The 21,830-nt window shown below is 35.4% G+C and overlaps 1 protein-coding gene across 4 annotated transcripts in view; it reads right to left on the bottom strand.

Annotated features, from left to right (window-relative positions):
- LOC127874788 (uncharacterized) overlaps nt 1-21,830 on the bottom strand; it is a 212,690-nt gene that overhangs the window by 8,377 nt on the left and 182,483 nt on the right. For 3 of the 4 annotated variants that reach the window (XM_052419419.1, XM_052419421.1, XM_052419417.1), the window contains 2 exons: nt 21,490-21,576; nt 15,018-15,059 (listed from right to left, as the gene is read on the bottom strand). The exons of the other annotated variant lie outside the window; for it this stretch is intronic. In XM_052419419.1, coding sequence (XP_052275379.1) covers nt 15,018-15,059; nt 21,490-21,576 — 129 coding nt within the window. The remainder of the gene's footprint in view (nt 1-15,017; nt 15,060-21,489; nt 21,577-21,830) is intronic. 4 annotated transcript variants of the gene reach the window in all.

The following is a 21,830-nucleotide window of genomic DNA, read 5'->3' as shown; positions in this document are numbered from 1 at the left end:
TGAGCTAGTGACCTGAAAATCAATAGGGTCCATCTGCCAGTCATGATCAATGTACCTATGAAGTTTCATGATCCTAGGCCAAATTATTCTTGAGTTATCATCAGGAAACCATTTTACTGTTTCATGTCACTGTGACCTTGACCTTTGACCTAGTGACCTGAAAATCAAAAGGGGTCATCTACCAGTCATGATCAATGTACCCATGAAGTTTCATGATCTTAGGCGTAAGCATTCTTGAGTTATCATCCGGAAACCATTTTACTATTTCATGTCACTGTGACCTTGACCTTTGACCTTGTGACCTGAAAATCAATAGAGGTCATCTGCCAGTCCTGATCAATGTTCCTATGAAGTTTCATTATCATAGGCGTAAGCATTTTTGACTTATCATTTGGAAACCATTTTACTGTTTCAAATCAATGTGACCTTGACCTTTGACCTAGTGACCTGAAAATCAATAGGGGTCATCTGCCAGTCATGATCAATGTACCTATGAAGTTTCATGATCCAAGGTGTAAGCATTCTTGAGTTATCATCCGGAAACCATTTTACTGTTTCGAGTCACTGTGACCTTGACCTTTGACCTAGTGACCTGAAAATCAATAGGGGTCATTTGCCAGTCATGATCAATGTACCTATGAAGTTTCATGATCCTAGGCTTAAGCATTTTTGAGTTATCATCCGGAAACCATTTTATTATTTTGAGTCACTGTGACCTTGACCTTTGACCTAGTGACCCGAAAATCAATAAGGGTCATCTGCCAGTCATGATCAATGTACCTTTGAAGTTTCATGATCCTAGGCCTAAGCATTCTTAAGTTATCATCCGGAAAACATTTTACTATTTCGAGTCACTGTGACCTTGACCTTTGACCTAGTGACCTGAAAATCAATAGGGGTCATCTGCCAGTCATGATCAATGTACCTATGAAGTTTCATGATCCTAGGCCTAAGCGTTCTCGAGTTATCATCCGGAAACCATCTGGTGGACAGACCAACCGACCGACGGACCGACCGACCGACATGTGCAAAACAATATACCCCCTCTTCTTTGAAGGGGGGCATAAAAAGTAGGAAAAACTAGGGTCAGTATCAAAATAATATATAAAAAGAAGGAACACTGGAAAGCCTGTTAATGCCTCCACATCTGGGTGGCATAACACATATTATTAAATTGACGTTTAAAAAATACATTCAAAACTCATTGTCCCTTTTTCATGACATTCAAAAAGATACACTTAATGTAGACAATTTAATTTGCACAATGGGGAAAAACTGTTTGAACTTGACTTGTAAGAGAACATGACTGTAATAACATAATTCGTAGTCACAGCTTGTACTGTAATAACATAAGTGGATAATTTGAATTTTCATTATATACAATTTGGTTCACAATTATGCATAATGCTGACTTGCAAATCCTGTTACGCAGGGTCACAGAATATGATCATTTATCTTGACAGGGAAATTATCAGGTTGTTTCCTTGCATAACCTACATTGTACCTCAAGGCTAAAATCAAATGTATTTGTTTACAAACTAATAAGATCTAGCGATGTTGATGTTTAAGTAATGTATTCATCTGACTGCGCAATGACTTATCTGAAATAATGAGTGGCCTCCCTTATATAGCTAAAATTATTGCAAATGGGAGGTAACCCTACAAAAGGCTTGATTCTGAATTCATATGTGTGATTATTATCAAGTGAGCGTACAGCAATATGCATTTTCAATAGCAAGAAAGCAATTTATTCAATTTATTGTAAATTACCAAAAAATCCAACTTAAGTTAAACTTTAATACAATAGGATTTACAATAATTTTGAAAGTCTTTAAAAAAATGTCTAAAAATAAAATATTTCTTATAATATAAAACAATTGTGCTTGGCTGAAAGATAAATAGTCTTAACTGGCAAATACAATACACAAACTGTTTAACTATAACTACAACAACATAATGTCCAGACAGTGAAGGTAAAATTATAAACTCTCTCTTGGCCAGGTCTGGAATTCAGGAAGCTTTTTTGAACCATTCCAATCTTTCATCAGCTTTGATAGATGCCATCAGGATATCCTGCTAAACCCATCAGCCCATGTAATTAGCCGCTATGAACCAGAGAAAATGTTTGTGGGCAATGCACTTCCAGCAATCTTCGTTGTTCATGAACCAGCCCAATATTCCTCCTAAGCTTGCTTTAATTCTCTTTGGGTTAATTAAAAAGCCAGTGGGTTTTATACTAAACCAATAAACATGTGCACACATGTTGTACCATGTCCAATGCAATGATTTGCACTGAATTTTATTGAGCAGAATATGTGACGTAATTTGGTATTGAATCAATGACTTAATTCATGTATATTTCTAAGCTGCAACATTTTTTGCAGAGTATTTCTGGATAGAACCAGTCCATAATACTTTTTTTGTTATTATTTTGGTGCAGGCTAAAGAATGATACAATTCTACATGTTGATGTTACTGCAGTATTGTAAAATACTATTTGAATTGCAAATTCAAAAGGTACATAAAACCAAAATCTCAATTTGTTAGGTAATATTCTACATGCAAACCTTGTTTAAAGAAACTTTGAAGACACATGGACAGTTAATGATAATAATATAATCTTTAGCATCCGCCTGTTTTAACAATTCAACTGAACACACTTGGAATGCTCTGTTTTCTTTAAGATCATGACTCACTTATTTACACTAATTTGGCCATTTTCTCTTCATCATCCAAGCCGAATAATGACCTTTGCAGTTGTTACATAAAGGTTAAAGCTAAATATTCACATTACATACATTAACCCTTAACCACTGAGGTACGTATTTTCACGCACTTGTAGTCCCTTAATAAGTTGTATTTAATTTAAAATCTTTCTTACTAGATTCAAGTTTTTAAAGGGACTGTCAACCACCAATGACCAAAAAAGAAAAGTTCTAAAATACCGTAGTTTTTAAATGTATTTGTTTATATTGAATAAAATATCACGCCTGGTATATAATATTACTTGAAAACATTTGTTAAGTTTTGTTATTTTCAGTATATTGGGTAATAAATTTTACTGGGATGTCTACCAGGTAACTACCAGTTAACTATAAATAACGAAAGTAGATTGATAATAATTGTCACGTTGTAAACCCAGGAATGCAAATTGTGCATGCGTAGTGAATTGCATATATTTTATATATAAAATAAAATCATCAATCTACTTGCGTTATTTATAGGGTGTATATCGTTATGTCACCTATTTTCGCGATGTACTTTCAATTTCACATCGCAAAATTTTAATAAAGGCTAAAATATCAGGAGTTAAAGAAGCAGACAGGCTGTTGTTCTGCTAATAAGGCAATCAAATTCAAACCAGTTGATGAAACAATATTATTATAGTGTTATTTAACCTTTACATTTCAATATTAACTTCTGATAAAGCTTTATTTAACTCAGCATTTTGTTCGGTGTAATGTGTGGTCTTCATCAACATATAAGCTGCACTCCAGGAAAGAGGGACTACATGCATGTACATTAAGTGTCGTCCCAAATAAACCTCTGCAGTCTGCACAGGCTAATCAGGGATGACATTTTCCCCTGTTATGGTATTTTATCTTTAAAATAAGTCCCTTCTTAATGAAAAAACATTTTGAAAGGATAGTGTTTTCACTGACTAGCCTGTGCAGACGGCACAGGCTAATTTGGGACGACACTTAACGCATATGCATTAAGCCCCATTTTCTCAGACAGTGTTTCATATTTAACAGCTCTTTGATCCTTTTTTTTAAACAGATTTTGTAGACATCAATTAAAAGATTTCTTGACTTCAAAACATCACTTTTACAGGATGTTATCATGTAAACAATTTTAGTAATATGTAAGAATTTTTATAGATTATGATTTCACTAAACATGTTCCATTTATTATACACAATATTTCTTAACTACACAACTTTAAAAAGAATTCTGCGCACACTTTTACCACACTTACATATTATCTTAGAGCATTCTATTAGGACAAAACATCCAGTTTGCGAAGTTCACACATTTCTGCTGACATACACTTTCGGGACAGCCTCTCGTAAAAGCAACTGATCCCAAGTTTACAAACATTACAAATTGACATAAGACATTTCAATTCCCTTAAAAGGCTTTACCTTAGATTACCCTGTCCCTAATGCTATCTGTCACTTACCAGAGCGACTCTGGTCCCTGGCCGTCTTTGCCTTATATGGTAATCCATATGTACACAACATAACATTGTTGCAGTGTCCACTGTATTTACTTATATGTTTTGACCTTCCTTTAGAAGGACTTACTTTGCTGGCACTGTATGGCAAAAGGTACCTTCCCAAATAAGTCTGAAATGCCCTTCTATTGATCACTTGAACTTTTTTATGTTTAGTAATAGTCTAAGGGATGATTAGTATAGAAATAAAGATTTTTGAAGTTGTAAAATTCATTTTACTGATTTGTTTATGTTTGGAATTTACTTGTCTATATAAGTTATATCATCTGTCCAATATATGAAAATTAATGTATGTCACAATTATTTTCGTTATTTAGAGTAAATTGATGCTACAATGCCCAATTTCACATATGTGATTTTTTAATTATCAGAAAAAAATGTTTTCACTACATTCTAATTTATTTTTCATGTTTATAAAACAACAATGAAAATTGTATATACATTTATTTATTGTTCATATTACTTGTAGCCCGCTTGTCAATAATTATGTTCAGGTTCTCATAAAAAGGGTTTACAAAGAATTTTGTTAATTTTATGTTCCTTGCATTTTATCATAGGACAGTTATATAATTATGGAAACCTTGCAAGACCTTAGTTTACAAACACGTAACAGCTTGCGTCAAATTACGGAAAGTATCAACTTGCCCCTTGACTAGACTACATAATTTTACATATGAGAATACCTTTATTGTCCAGAGAGCATGGTTACGGTACAGACTTATGAAATTGTGGGCGGTTGACTGACACACAATTCACGAAGTCAAATCTTGTTTAAACAAAAAAGTAGATTTCAATGTTGAAAAAATTACCTACATATTTTCATTGCCGTAATTTGCAATAAAATGTGAAAACTTGAATACGGAAATGAAAGCATATGGAGCTTTTGATTCAGGCAAGGAGCGCTCTATAAGCACATGTCTAAATATTTAAAGAACAGGAACATCTGCATGCATACTGTATGTGTTTTGTTCTGTGAAAATTGGGCAAAATGCATGTGTGTAAAGTGTCGTCCCAGATTAGCCTGTGCAGTCCGCACAGGCTAATCAGAGACGACACTTTCCGCTTTAATGGTATTTTTCATTTAAAGGAAGTCCAATTTAACAGAAAATCTAGTTTTAGCGGCAAGTGTCGTCCCCTATTAGTCTGTGCGGACTGAACAGGCTAATCTGGGACGACACTTTACGCACATGCATTATTCCCAGTTTTCTCAGAACAAGACACTGTATGCACATCTGTTGATGAACTTCTCTTAATGATGCAGTTCTTTTCTTAAATCTCTTTATATTTCAAGGGAATAATTATTAATTTTTTATACAGTTAAATCATTCTATCATTCACATGCACGTTGCTTATGATGTACCATTTCTACATGTTTGTAAAATAACATGGTATAGTTTGTCTGATAAAATGTATAACCATTGATAAATTCAATAGTTATCCCCACGCTTTTTGAAAAAAAAGGTGGGGATATTGTGGTTATCTCCGCCGTCCGTCCGTCTGTCTGTCTGTCCGTCCGTCCTGGCCACTATCTCCTACACTAAAAGCACTAGAACCTTGAAACTTACACACATGGTAGCTATGAGCATATGTGCGACCCTGCACTATTTGGAATTTTGATCTGACCCCTTGGTCAAAAGTTATAGCGGTTGGGGTGGGGCCGCGTCAGAAATTATCACTCATTTTTTTAGGTTATTTTACATTTACTTCTTTATTTCTACACCGATTCACTTCAAATTGATACTGGACCTCTCTTATGACAATACGGTCAATCTCAACCATGCATGGCCCCATTCCCAACCCTGGGGCGCCTCGCCCACATAGGCCACACCCACCAAAAATTTCCATTTACTATAATTTTTTCATTTCTACACGGATTCACTTCAAATTGATACTGAACTTTTGTTATGACATTAGGGTCAATCTCAACTATGCATGGCCCAAATCCCAACCCTGGGGCGCCCGCCCACATAGACCACACCCACCCAAAATTGCCTTTTACTATAATTTCTTCATTTCTACACCGATTCACTTCAAATTGATACTGAACCTCTCTTATGACAATACGGTCAATCTCAACTATGCATGGCCCCATTACCAACCCTGGGGCCCTGCCCACATAGACCACACCCGCCCAAAATTGCCTTTTACTATAATTTCTTCATTTCTACACCGATTCACTTCAAATTGATACTGAACTTCTCTTATGACAATACGGTCAATCTCAACTATGCATGGCACAATTACCAACCCTGGGGCGCCCTGCCCACATATGTCACACCCACCCAAAATTGCCTTTTACTATAACTTCTTCATTTCTACACCAATTCACTTCTAATTGATGATGAACTTCTCTTATGACAATACGGTCAATCTCAGCTATGCATGGCCCCATTACCAACCCTGGGGCACACCTAGGTCAAACATTCGGAGTGGGGATACGCGTCGGCCTCTGCTGCGCCATTTCTAGTTGAATTTAGTATAAATGTCATCTATCAATATTTATATTTCCATGTTTTAATTAAAAAGACAAAACAAAACTGTCACAGTGAGGAAATCATGGTACATATTTGTTATAAAATTAAGATGAAACACATATTCTTTAAACAAGAGGGCCTGAAAGGCCTAAAGTCGCTCACCTGAGATAACAAGATATTATTGGGACAAATCTTCTGACCAAGTTTCATGAAGATCAAAAAATAAACCTCTAGAGTGTTAACAAGGTTTTACTATAGGCATATAAAGAAAAATGCCCCACCCCCTGGCAGCCATGTTTTTCAACCAACCGGCATCATTTGTTAACACTTCCAAGATATTATCAGGATGAATCTTCTGACCAAGTTTAATTAAGATCGGACAATAAATGTGGCCTCTAGAGTGTTAACAAGATTTTACTATAGCCTTATAAGGAATAAGAGCTGTCACCATAGGATGACACATGCCCCCTATAAACGCTTTGATAGAAGTTATGAGCATTTTACCATGCAAAATCCTTGAAATGCACTAAGTGACCCCATGACCTAGTTTTTGACCCGGCATGACCCATATTCGAACTTGACCTAGATATTGTCTAGATACAACTTCTGACCAAGTTTGGTAAAGATCGGATGAAAAGTATTTGAAATAGAGAGCGGACAAGAAAAGTGTAACAGACAGACAGACAGACAGACAGACTGACAGACGGACAGTGCGAAAACTATATACCCCCTTTTCTTCAAAAGGGGGCATAAAAATGCCCCGCCCCTTGGAAGCCATGTTTTTCAAGCAAACATAATTATTTTCGAACTTCTCCAATATATCATTGAGACCAATCTTCTGACCAAATTTCATGAAGATTGGACAATAAATGTGGCCTCTAGAGTGTTAACAATGTTTTACTAAAGCCATATATAGCCATACAAGGAAAAATGCCCCGCCCCTGGTAGCCATTTTTTTAATGCAACAAAAACCATTTTCGAACTCATCCAAGATATCATTGGGACAAATCTTCAGACCAAGTTTCATGATGATCGGAAAATAAATTTGACCTCTAGAGTGTTAAAAAGGTCATACATTTCAGTATAAATTAAAAATAAAAGTTAAGAAGAACATGTGTCAAAAAATGCGAAATAAGCCAGATATTTAATTCTGAAATCCAAAATGTCTGTACAGTCGAATTTACCAGAATGTATATCATGCATGTATGATGTGAATCTTAATTTAGTTTAATAATTGTTTTTAAATTCCTGCAGCGATGTCTATTCATACGACACACAAACACTAACTCCGATCCTAATAAAAAGACGAATTCTTCGGTAATTGTAGGAAAATATGTACGAAATATCTTCATCACTATCGGCTCGGGGCGCTAATTTGTCTTTGCTGCATTTTATGAAATTTGTCTTCAATGTCTTGCCTATTTTGTGTTATTGTAACATGTATTTATCAATATTTTACAATTTAAGACATATAAAAATCGTATAGTCTCGCTTTAATCGTTTGACAAAAGAATGCCATATTGTACAGAATCATCAAACAATAAACAAGAGGGCCTGAAAGGCCCAAAGTCGCTTACCTGAGATAAAAAGAAATGACCTGTTCTTTGCAGCCCAATGGAACAAATGTTCTAACCAAGTTTCATGGAGAATGAACAACAAATGGCCCCTTGGCTGCCATGTTTTTTAAACAGACCTGAACCATTTTTTAACTCTTCCAAGGCCATCCTTAAAAAATTGTTTGTTTGGCATAACCCGACCCAGGTAAATTTGGGTGGGTCGGTAGGTAGGGATTTTATTTTTTTTTTAGTATTTTTTTTTTCTGACATTGAACTCCGACATATACCAAACTGAAAGGTAATTATCAAATAAAGCTCCAAGTCTTCTGCCTCATGAAAGGAAATTGGTAAAGGTTTTTCTGCACCATCCGTATCACCCCACGTGTATTTGTAAGTCTATTTCTTTCTATAAAGAACTTCAAAAATATAATATAAATCAACGAAAAATACTTTATCCGAAAAAGACAGACCGAAAAATTGTATGCATTTTGCACATGAAATAAAATGTGCATATCGTTTGACTACAGAAAATGAAAACAAGTAACAGGGCAAATACATAATTAATATACTATGTGGTTGACATATTACTTTACAAAAGCTTAGTTTGTGAGTAAAAAACAACAAAATTATAACATTTTAATTTCTATCAAGAACAGAAAGGTGCAACATCTTCGACATGTTACTAATTATTTAATTATCATCCTTTAATTCAGATTGATAGTCGGTAGAAACTTGTAAAGTGATCAGCTTACAAATAATAATTGAGTGTTACGCTTCTTTACATTTGCTTAGTTTTTATACGACTTTTGCCATCGGCCGTTATATAGTAGGCAGACGACAATATCAACTGTGTATTCCATTATCTGCGCATGAATGACCCAATATTACCAGATAGCGAACTCAATGTTCATTGGTCAGCTTCCATATGCGCTTCAAATTGTTCATGGAAACAAAGAGAAAAATAGTTTAAAAAAAACACTCCGGATTAAAATGGAGGATGTTTTCAATGAAATTTAACGAGATTTAAGCATATTCGCAAATTATAATTTTCTTCAGCCAAATTCGCTATACTTTCGCAAATGGCGAACGACAGTGCGAGCCCTGTAATAGTGAGCATTAAATCCAATAATAACACGTTCGCAATGCTCGCGCTGTCGTTCACCATTTGAGTCATTTGCGAAACTATTGAGAATTTGGCTCAAGAAAAATCTAAATTGCGAAAATGCGAAAATCTAGTAAAATTTCGTTGAAAACATCCGCCATTTTAATCCGGACTGGTTTTCTATATTTGTCTCTTTGTTTCAATGAAAGTGTTCGCAATTCGAACAGTGAACGAAACCCGGTCTGTACCCGATTAGACATTGCTTGACCTTGTTGTTAATGAAGTGCACATGGTAGCTGGCCAATCAGCATTGAGCTCGCTTACACATGACATGACGTTGTCGAATGAAACGTGAGAACGGATGGAGCTATTGGTTAATATTGGGTCATTCATGCTCAGATGTTGTATAATTTGAATACACATTTAATATCGCCGTCTGCCTCCAAAATAGCGACCGGTCGGAAAGTCGTATAAAGAGATAAGCAAATGAAACAAAAACGTGACAATACCCGTCAATAAATATTTCTAAGCTGACCACTGTTTATCTTTCTACCGAATCTGAATTAAAGAGTGATAATTAAATAATAAGTTATATGGCGATAATATTACACATCTCTGCCGATTGCCGAATTGAATTGAACAGTGTTAATTAAATAATTTGTTTCCTTACTCCTAAACTATTCTGAACGACAGCAGCGTATTTTAATTAAAGGGATACGAGAAAAACAGGAGCGGTTTAATTGTATTTTAAGTCTAATTAAACGCATATGCATATGTCAAATAAATAGGCGACTCAAATAAATACGGGTACGAATTTTGTTCATTGCTATCCCCTTGAAAGAGCATTCAATTAAATGACGCAAATAACCGGAAAGAATAAAAAGCGGAAAGGAAAATTTTAGCGGAAAAAAGTATCGGCGAGCAAAAAAATTTTTTTTGGATGTAACAAAACAAAATTCAGTCGGGCCGATTTTAGTGGGTCGGTCGGGTTATGCCAAACAAAAGAATTTTTAAGGATGGCCCAAGATATGTCCAAATTTCATGAAGATTGGGCAAAAAATGTGTCTTCTAGACTGTTCACATGTTTTCACTATATACATATAAAGAAAACTACCCCACTCCCTGGCGGCCATGTTTTTTCACTGATCACGACCATTTTCAAACTCGGCCGAGACATCCACATAACTAATGTTTTGACAAAATTTCATGATAATTAGGCAAAAAATGTGACTTCTAGAGTGTTCACAAGCTTTTTTACCATATAAATATAAGGAAAAAGACCCCACCCCCTGGCGGCCATGTTTTTTTACCGATCCAAACCATTATCGAACTCAACTGTCGTGGTAGTGCGGTCTCCTTCCCTTACACAAATGAACCGGTCACAGGACGATTACGAGTTATGTAACTTTGTGAGCACTTGTGTAATGCGGAAATATTTATTTGACGAACACTTATTTCCGGTCAGGATGACACCACTGACTGGTTGTAAATCAATTAACTAAAGGCGTCCAGCCAGAGACGCCTGAATACATTCAAAGAATTTATTTATAAGTGAAAACCAAAGCAGCTTTATCAAAAATAACTTACTTTTATTCCAAGAACTCGGAAAATGAAGAACAATGACAGAGAATTAAGAACAGGTACAGTCTAAGGAATCTTAGTATCGTTACAAAAATGAACAACATACAGCAAATACCTTAATGAATGTAAAAAGAAGTTCACAATCTGTCAAAAAACTGATATAAATATTAGTTACTGTAAGTCTAGAAAGTGCTTCAAAAATCTAGTTTACAAAATAGGTCTAACTTAATCTAAAGAACAATCTTTATGGCGATTAGGAAACTTCAGTGAATCAATGTAAAAATAAGAAGAATTTACTTAAGTTATTGAAATAAAATAGAGTCTTTCTAGTTTAGAAAATACCAAATAAAAATAATCTAAATAAAAAGAATAATTTAGAAAATAATGCCAAAATGTATTGATGCTGGTGTTAAAATAATTTAGAGTTTAATTATTTCAAAATTCCAACCTTTTTCAACAGCTGTTACCTTTTCAAGAAAGCATCAAGAGGTGATTAAATCAGCCAAAACAGCTTATTTTATACAGTTCAGAACACATCAACGGCAGAGTAGTATATTTTCCCTCAGAACAGTCCATTTATCAATGAACAATATCTTCCCAAATTCCAGAGCAGAACTCAAAATAGATTACTGAACCATGTTAAACAAGGGAGATAAATACTGCAAAATCATGAACATGTTGTCTTTCTTTCAGCTATCTCTTAGTTGATAGGCTTATCATAAGTGCTAATGGCAAAAAACAGTTATGTTAATTATGAAAAATCTTTGTTATGAAAAATAACATAATGTTAATGTAACATAATAATGACATAATAAATCTACACAGGAAACAAATGTTCTGACCAAATTTCATGAAGATTGGGCAAACTAGAGTGTTAACAAGATTTTACTATAGCCATATATAGCCATATAAGGAAAAATGACCCACCCCTTGGCAGCCATGTTTTTCAAGCAAATGTTACCATTTTTGAACTCATCCAAGATATCATTGAGACCAATCTTCTGAGCAAGTTTCATGAAGATCAGACAATAAATGTGGCCTCTAGTGTTAACAAGATTTTACTATAGCCATATATAGCCATATAAGGAAAATGCCCCACCCCTTGGCAGCCATGTTTTTTAAGCAAACGTTACAATTTTTAAACTCATCCAAGATATCATTGAGACCAATCTTCTGAGCAAGTTTCATGAAGATCTGAAAATAAATGTGGCCTCTAGAGTGTTAACAAGGTTTTACTAAAGCCATATCAGGAAAAATGCCCTTCCCCCTGGCGGCCATGTTTTTTAACCAACCGGCATCATTTTCGAACTCGTCCAAGATATTATTGGGATGAATCTTCTGACCAAGTTTCATGAAGATCTGACATTAAATGTGGCCTCTAGAGTGTTAACAAGATTTTACTATAGCCATTTAAGGAAAAATGCCACGCCCCTTGGCAGCCATGTTTTTCAAGCAAACGTAACCATTTTCGAACTCATCCAAGATATCATTGAGACCAATCTTCTGACCAAATTTCATGAAGATTGGACAATAAATGTGGCCTCTAGAGTGTTAACCAGGCAAATGTTGAAGCCGCACGCTGCACGACGGACGATGGACAAAAGGCGATCACAAAAGCTAACCATGAGCACGTTGTGCTCAGGTGAGCTAAAAATTTAAAAGACATATTAAAGGTTAAAGTAAATATTCCTGAATATCTGGGCCATCTTACCATCCCATTCTTTGTTTACTCTTATGTTAAGCCATTCTTATCAATGAAAAACAAATATTCCTTGTTGAATTTTATGTTCCTGATTATTTTTAATTGCACCCATCTACCCATTCAATGTTACCCTAACATTCTAAATACAAAAATTCCAATCAAACCTTGAATAGATGACGCATTAATTTTTATTCAAAACCATTCGTTACTGACTTTGCAGTACCTTGATTTAACTACATAAATTGCATCTTTGCTATTTTAAGCAACTTGAATTTTGAAATTACTTTGTTAGTTAACATATTAAGGAAATACATAGCACCTTAGATAAATGAGCACCTTGTAGATAAAAGACACCTATGTATTAAACAAATATGAAACAAAAAAATCAATGTCTCACAATCAAAAGTCTTTTATAGAGAAAAAGATGATTCTTGTGTATGGTATTCCCTCTCATCATTTTTGACGAAGCTGGAACAGCAGCGTCCAAGGTTTGATAACCAGTAAAAAAAATCTTCACAATTGCGACCTATGTAAAAGACCGAGCCAGTCCGATTGAGATAACTCGATTTTTCAGTTACTTCCCTTGGCATTCGCCACTGCGTAGGAGATTGCTCGTTGATTTTCATTGATAACATTCTCCTAGCAGAGTTGTCGTTCGTGTTGATAAAGGTAAATATTAATAGAACAGCATATCCTGGGGAAACATATTCAATAAGTGTATCAGAACGTTAATTTCAAATTAGTAATTTTACATCCATTTTATTTTTATGGACCAATGAAACAACTATATATTTTCTCTATTTTGTTTGATATTTGTTCTCGATTTAGTAAATAAATTGCGAATAAAAACATGTAAAATTAACTTTTTACGTGATCACAAAACTAAAGAATGCGAACGATTTCGAACCTGCAAATTGTAAACGCTGCACTGCTATGATATATATAGATAAAACAACATTTCTTTGCGTAATTATCCGTCCCGCTAGCGCAGTGGTAAGGACGTTCGCTTTTTCACCTTTACGACACCGGCTCGATTCCCGCTCCCGGCGCAATGTTATATTTTGTATGTTTTGTGGTCACCATTCCTGACAGTTGTTTTTTTCCGGAAAATCTCACCCCCCCCCCCCCTCCCCCGCAGCATTTGACCATATAAAAAAATAAAAAGTATTTCAGTACAAAACAAATAGCTGGAAATTGCAGCCATCATTCAAAATTCGTCCCAACTGTCGTCAATCTAATCTTATTAGGTAGGAGTGCTGGACACACTCCGGGTCCCAACATTATGCAGCCTCAGCGCGGAGGTAACTCATTACCTTGGAAAAACACAAATACACACACTGGGTGCAGCCTAGGCGCGTATAGACTCAAACAAGGCAACAAACTCAAGTGCGGGCACAATCATTTAAAATTTACATATTGAATACGATATTCTAACAGAAATTACACAACAACCTATTTGTACATACCATGTTTGATATTTCGTTCGATTGTTAGATTTCAGCATAAACATGTATAAGGTCATTTCGCTATTAGTTAACTTATCCATATGTTCGTGCGCGAACTCGGATAGTCAAGTGCTCATACGATTGAGCTCACATGGTCCAGCTATGTGCTCATACCTACTTTCGAGAATCATCATGAATGTATTGCCATACTTAATGAACAAGAATGTGACCCGCCTCCCATTTTCGCTCAATGGGTCAAGTTACCCACGGGTACTACTTCCCCCGTACCCCTAAACTTTTTTTCGTACCAAAAATGTTTCGTACGCACATTTTTTTCGTACCAAATTTTTTTTCGTTCCCAAAATTTTCGTACCCAATTTTTTTATCGTACCCAAATGTACGTATTAACATACACAATTGTGGTGATATAGATAAACTTAAATTGATGTTTTATATCCATCCTCTTCAAAAGCATCGTCACACCAGTACTGCCAGTACTTTGATTGATACTTCTGCTTATTTGTTTGAAAATCCATCCTTGCCGAACATTATTTATTTTCCAAACAAAGACTGATCTCACTTGTTTCAATTTCAAGTATTTTCCAACAGGAATGTAAAATAAGATTGTAGATATATTTCATACCATCCATTAAATCTTGTGCATAAATAGGAGAAACAACTTTCTCAAAACAATAACCAAATTGTTGACACATTAATTTGTTTTTACTTGTTTGATACACATTAAGTTGAATCCATGCCTATTTGAAAAATACACAATCATTCTTTCTCCTATTAACCTTTTTTCAGAAAGAACAGAAGCCATTACTGATAAAGTTCTGAGCAACCCAACTTGTAAGTGCATATAAATTAAATTGGATTATGGGAGATGAAAGAATTCTAATGTAAACTATTCATACTTACATTAACAATGTCTGGGGGTTGTTTGGCATCTGTTAAACTTTCCTGCAAGGAGAAAACAATATTCATGTCAAAAATGTCTGAGAAATCATTGTCTTAGCTTCTTTAGGCTGAACATTCTGTAAAACTTACAAGAATTACAAACATTTTGTGTCAGCCAACAAAAGAACACTGGCATGAAAGACGCAGATATTATAAATGTATTATTATTGTCAACAAAATCTGATACAATCAGTTGTCTGATCAGGAAAATAATGAGTCAATCAAACTCAACAAAACCTGCCTAATTACTAGTGTCCTTTGTTACTCAACAATTTTATTAGTGAACTCATTTTTACTGATCTGCAATCAGTTCTTGTTTAGCAGTGAGTTCTTTTAAACAAAAATTACATGAAAGGGGATAGTGTTGTCTCTGATTTGCGTGTACAAACTGACACAGTCTAACCTCGAATGATATTTTACACACTTGCATTAAGCCGGGTTTTGCCAAAGCACAGCTCAAATGTTTGATTGAATATTTGATTGATTAGCAATGCCTTTGAAAAGCATGTCGGGAAAAGCATGCCATGTTTGAAACTGCATATTTATTAATTGTGATCATGCAAGACCTTAAAAAACACAAAAGTGGGCAATCAAAGATAATCAATTGAAGACAAGAATAAATGAAGTATAACTTTTTGTGATAAAGGCGGTGCACTGTCCAAATTAAGCAAAAACTACGTGTAATACGGTATTTTATTGCCACCTGACCTTTAAATCTCTAAAATTTGAAATAAATATCCAGTGTTACAAAGTTCCCTTTTTCATATCTCATTTAATTTTTAAAACAAAATACAGCATGTGGAATGAAAAATATGAATCTAGTAATCACTCAACTTACCAAAAACAATTCAGTATAAATGAAGATTTCAAGGGGGAGGATACATTTTGTTAAAATAATTGCATGATAACGAACACTAAAAGGTATTTCCCACAATTAAATTCTCAAAGGACCATTGCAATTTCCTAGAAATCAATACAGAAGGAAAATTTCTCAGACTATACAAAGTCTTCCCCCCCCACATTGCTACATTTGGGACACCAGTGTATAAAGCCATGAGATCTCTTCATTGGGTGATAGTGATCTCTAATTAAGAACCAATTAGCAGCTTACAATTTCAGTAGATGAAGAGGAGTCAATATTTTGTAACAGGATATTCATAGCAACATTGTTGTTGTAAATGAATTCTAATGTATTTGGAACACCATCATCAATAATTATGGTAGACTCAAACACAAAACCATTTAATGCCAAATGTAAAATTTAACATAACAAATCATTGCAATTTCATTATCTTTTTTCCAACATATTGGCTGGGGAAAAACCTAAAAACCATTAATTTGCCCAAATATAACAAATAATTCATCAATGAGCAATACTGAATAATTTCATAACAGACAGCAAGCAATTACAGTAAATTCATATTTGGAACTCAGCTGATCACAAGATACAAACATTTTTTTTACTGTTATATGCACTTATTTCACATTAATATTCGCGTTTTGACAAAAAAAATTAGGTCATGGTATTTTGAATAATTTGAATAAAAATTGAAATAATGTAAATAATCTGGAAACAAGAGTGCCAAACTGTCACAAGATACGCCCGTTTTAAGACTTTGGACAACTTGATAACTTTACCATGACCCATATTTGAACTTGACCTACATATCATCTAGACACAACTTCTGACCAAAGTTGGTGAAGATCTGATGAAAACTACTTCAATTAGAGAGCAGACACCATGCTAAATGCTTGAAATGCACTACGGGACCTCGTGACCTAGTTTTTAACCTGGCAAGACCCATATTTGAACTTGACCTACATGTAGATATTGTCTAGACACAACTTCTGACCAAAGTTGGTGAAGATCGGATGAAAACTACTTCAATTAGAGAGCACTTGCTAAATGCTTGAAATGGTTTAAGTGACCCTGTGACCTAGTTTTTGACCTGGAATGACCCATATTCCAACTTGACCTAAATACTGTCTAGATACAACTTCTGACCAAGTTTGGTGAAGATTGGATGAAAACTACTTCAATTAGAGAGTGGACACCATGCTAAATGCTTGAAATGCACTAAGTGACCCTGTGACCTAGTTTTTGACCCAGCATGACCCATATTCGAACTTGACCTAGATATTGTCTAGATACAACTTCTGACCAAGTTTGGTGAAGATCGGATGAATACAATTTGAATTAGAGTCCGGACAAAGTGGCGCCGTTGAAAATGCACTAATTGAGCCTATGACCTAGTTTTTGACCCGGCATGACCCATATTCGAACTTGGCCTATATATCAACTAGATGCAACTGCTGACCAAGTTTGGTTGGATGAAAACTACTTCAATTAGAGAGTGGACACCATGCTAAATGCTTGAAATGCACTAAGTGACCCTGTGACCTAGTTTTTGACCCAGCATGACCCATATTCGAACTTGACCTAGATATTGTCTAGATACAACTTCTGACCAAGTTTGGTGAAGATCGGATGAATACAATTTGAATTAGAGTCCGGACAAAGTGGTGCCGTTGAAAATGCACTAATTGACCCTATGACCTAGTTTTTGACCCGGCATGACCCATATTCGAACTTGGCCTATATATCAACTAGATGCAACTGCTGACCAAGTTTGGTGAAGATCGGATGAATACAATTTGAAATAGAGTCCGGACAAAGTGGCCCCTTTGAAAATGCACTTATTGACCCTATGACCTAGTTTTTGACCCGGCATGACCCATATTCGAACTTGGCCTAGATATCAACTAGATGCAACTGCTGACCAAGTTTGGTGAAGATCAGATGAATACAATTTGAATTAGAGTCCGGACAAAGTGATGCCTTCCGCCCGCCGCCCGCCACCCCCGCCCGCCCGCCCGCCGCCAAGGGGTTTCACATAATACGTCCCGTATTTATACGGGCGTATAAAAAGGAGCTGGGAATAACAACTACTCACAACTTTGATTGTAAATGTATCATTAGTATGACCTACATTTCAATAATGTGACAGACACTTAACATTGCATGCATATTAAACAACATGGTCAAGTACCCAACAAGTTTGCTAACATAATTGTAAGGTATAGGATGTTATCATGGTTAAAGGATAAAATCCTCGTTTCTATTAATTTTAAGACCACAGACTGTGGTTTTGTGGTAACATGCAGCACGGTCAATATGGTTACTTGCACATGCATTTCCTTATCGACCAAGCGAGTCTTCTTAACATTCAAGTGCACACACTCTTCATGCAGGAAGCAATTCAACACAAATTCACAAAAACCAATACATCAAATTGGACACTTTTTTGCTCAGTAGCTGTCTGCACTTATTTGCCTAGTGTGTGCACTATTTGTCTGTAATATTTTGGAAATGTATATTAATTTTGGATACGTTTACAAGCAAATGAACCCCTTTGGAAGCTATTGCGAGTATTATATTCCAGTGTTAAGTCACATTCATCACCTAGACACACTCTGTGCAGAACAAAATGCAGGCATCTTAACTAAAAAAATGGATACAATAATCTGTGTTTGACATTAAAAAACATGCCCCCCCCCCCCCCACTCCTAACACCACCTATTTAAAGGTCAAAGATAATTTAAGGTCATATGCAGCAATTTACAAAATAAGTACCAAATAATTGTATCAGTTACAAAGGACAATATATTCTAATCCTATCATGGACATAAAAAAAAGTACAGATGCCAGACGGACTACACAATGGCTACATGCTTCTTACATAAAAATGCAGGGGTGGGGTCGGAAGGTCACATTTATAATATTAACCAATGCTATAAGTCATCTTAACCCACAATAATGACAGATTGTCAATGTTTTGACATAGAAACGATAATTATATTTCCCCAGTATGTGTCTCGAAACTGCAATTATATTTCCCCATTATGTGTCACATATGCCAGTTGCATTCACACCACAAATGCCTCTCCCTTGTGCAACATACATGTAAAATATATGCGTACATTTATCATCCTTAAGTCATGATTAGCCATTATGGGAATGTTGTTAAAGTATAACTGATGAGTTTTAGTCATGAATAGCCAACAGGAGAAAGTTGTAAAAGTATAACTGATGAGTCTCATTAGATACCTCACACCAATTTTCATTGTCTTTATCCTGTAAAAATGCATGTTTCTTGCATGCTCCATAAATATTTCATACATGAACATGAAAACCACACATTTACGTCAACCAACCTGAACTGAAAATGCAAAATAATCACAGGAATACATTCAGTCTGAATTTTAATTTGTTTTCTGTCTGCATACATTACTATTTGAAAAGAGTTGTTCAATTACAAAGATGTTTAGTTGATTTATGTGAGGAAAGGGTGGGGGAAAATTCTATATTTGTAATAATCGTCTAATAAATTAATAGTTTGAACTAAAATCTTCTTGCATATTTATTACTATTCTCAACATTACTTGAATCATCATGACCAAATCACAAGGACAAGGTTTCAGTAGAAAACCTCTCACCCCAACTTGTGTTAACCAACATACAAAATCCAGAATATAGTAAGTTATTTGACAATATTTCAAAACTAACTTTCAAAGTATCTGCTTTTAGCAATTTGGTAATGGTTAACCCTTTACCACTTAGATACGTATTTTGACACATTTGTTGTCCCTTAGTAAGTTAAATTCAATTAAAGACCTTTCTGACTAGATTCAAGATTTGAAGGGTTCATTTCCAACCCTTAGATACTGATGAGCAGAAAACAGCATAAAACATGAACAGACTGCGAGTTACTCGAAGGCTGTTCTGGTTTTATGCTGTTTGCATATAGCCATTTTCACTTTGCTTCTGAGTGGTAATGGTTAACCCTTTGCGTGCTTGGAAATTTGTCGTCTGCTAAAATGTCGTCTGCTGAATTTCTAAAATAAGCATTTTCTTCTATTTTTTTTCAAAGAATACTATCAGAATAGCAAACAGTTTGGATCCTGATGAGACGCCACATTCTGTGGTGTCTCATCTGGGTCCAAACTGTTTGCAAAGGCCTTCAAAATTAGGTTCCCGCACTGAAAGAGTTAAAGGGGGATCCTACTACTTCATGATGATAAGAAGCAATCTCAACTAATCTTCAACATTTTCTTCCACATCATTCGTTGCTGGGCTAGTATGAACCTTTTATCTTGTCAACATGACAACTTAATAACCACTAAAACTGACAAATTTTCTTTACCAGTTATATAAACAAGAGAAGTTTCCTGAAAGGGCGCTCGATCCACTATTCTTCTGTTTCGATACAATAATACCTTTCCTGTCAATCATGTAATACCATGGCCAGAAGACATATATGAAGTTTAATATTTGTATAGTTAAAAAGCATATGCATAATTAAAGCAGATTTTTTCTTTAATAAAACATGAAAAGTGACAATTACAAAAAATTAAATTTTCAACAATTTGCTAATTAATTTAGTTGAATTTAATTGAGTTTGAAAGAAATGGCATCATACAAAATACCTCATGCATAATTGATCCCTTGTGGTCCGATTAACAATTATAGCTTACACATTTATCCTCTTATGATAAAAGTATTGCATAGCCCTTTTTGTCAGATGATCATTAATAGCTCAAGCATACCTACCTTGTGGTTACATATAATGTTGATCAATTATAACTCATACATAACCCCTTTTGATTAGATGAAAAATAAAAGATCATGAATTGACTAACCCCTTGTGGTCAGGTGAACACAAATAATTCACACATTGACCCCATGTGGTCAGGTGAACACAAATAATTCACACATTAACCCCTTGCAGTCAGGTGGACAAAAGTAGCTCACACATAGACCCCTTGTGGTCAGGTGGACAAAAGTAGCTCACACATTGCCCATGCAGTAAGATGGCCAAAAATAGCTCACACATTGACCCCTTGTGGTCAGGTGAACACAAATAATTCACACAATGACCTCTTGCTGTCAGGTGGACAAAAGTAGCTCAAACATTGACCCCTTGCTGTCAGGTGGACAAAAGTAGCTCACACATTGACCCCTTGCAGTCAGGTGGACAAAAGTAGCTCACACGTGGACCTCTTGCTGTCAGGTGGACAAAAGTAGCTCACACATTGACCTCTTGCTGTCAGGTGGACAAAAGTAGCTCACACATGGACCTCTTGCGGTCAGATGGACAAAAGTAGCTCACACATTGACCTCTTGCTGTCAGGTGGACAAAAGTAGCTCACACATGGACCCATTGCAATTGGTGAATATAAATGGAAAACATATTGACCCCTTGCGGTCAGGTGAACAAAAGTAGCTCACACATTGACTCCCTGCAGTACAGTGAACAATAAAAGCTAATACATTGACCCTTTTATGGTCAGGTAAACAATAATAGCTCACAAACTGACCCCATGTGTTGTGGTATAAATGAGAGCTGCTTCGGTGACATAATTGGACACTTACTGTGACATATTGCAAGCGTTCTGAATCTGAATCTAAGTTAAGAATATCTTCTAGGTCGAGAGCACACTCGTGGTCATCATCGTCATTCTGAAAAACACAAAAAAAGTCATCTGTAATACATTAATATATGGGAAAACTAGGCTTAAAACATTAGCATAAAGTGTTGCCCCAGATTTGCCTGAGCAGTCTGCACAGACTAATCAGGGTCAACACTTTCTGCTTTTACAGACTTTTTTATTTTAATGTATACTCTTTTAAACTAAAAGCCAGCTAAAACCGAGTGTTTTCCTCATTAGTCTGCGCAAACTGCACATCTGGGATGACAATTTAAACATTTGCAT

Source organism: Dreissena polymorpha, chromosome 3, assembly GCF_020536995.1.
Source record: "Dreissena polymorpha isolate Duluth1 chromosome 3, UMN_Dpol_1.0, whole genome shotgun sequence".
Classification (NCBI taxonomy): Eukaryota; Metazoa; Mollusca; class Bivalvia; order Myida; family Dreissenidae; genus Dreissena; species Dreissena polymorpha.
The sequence above is the reverse complement of the archived record's forward strand: the minus strand, read 5'-3'. Positions and strand labels throughout refer to the sequence as shown.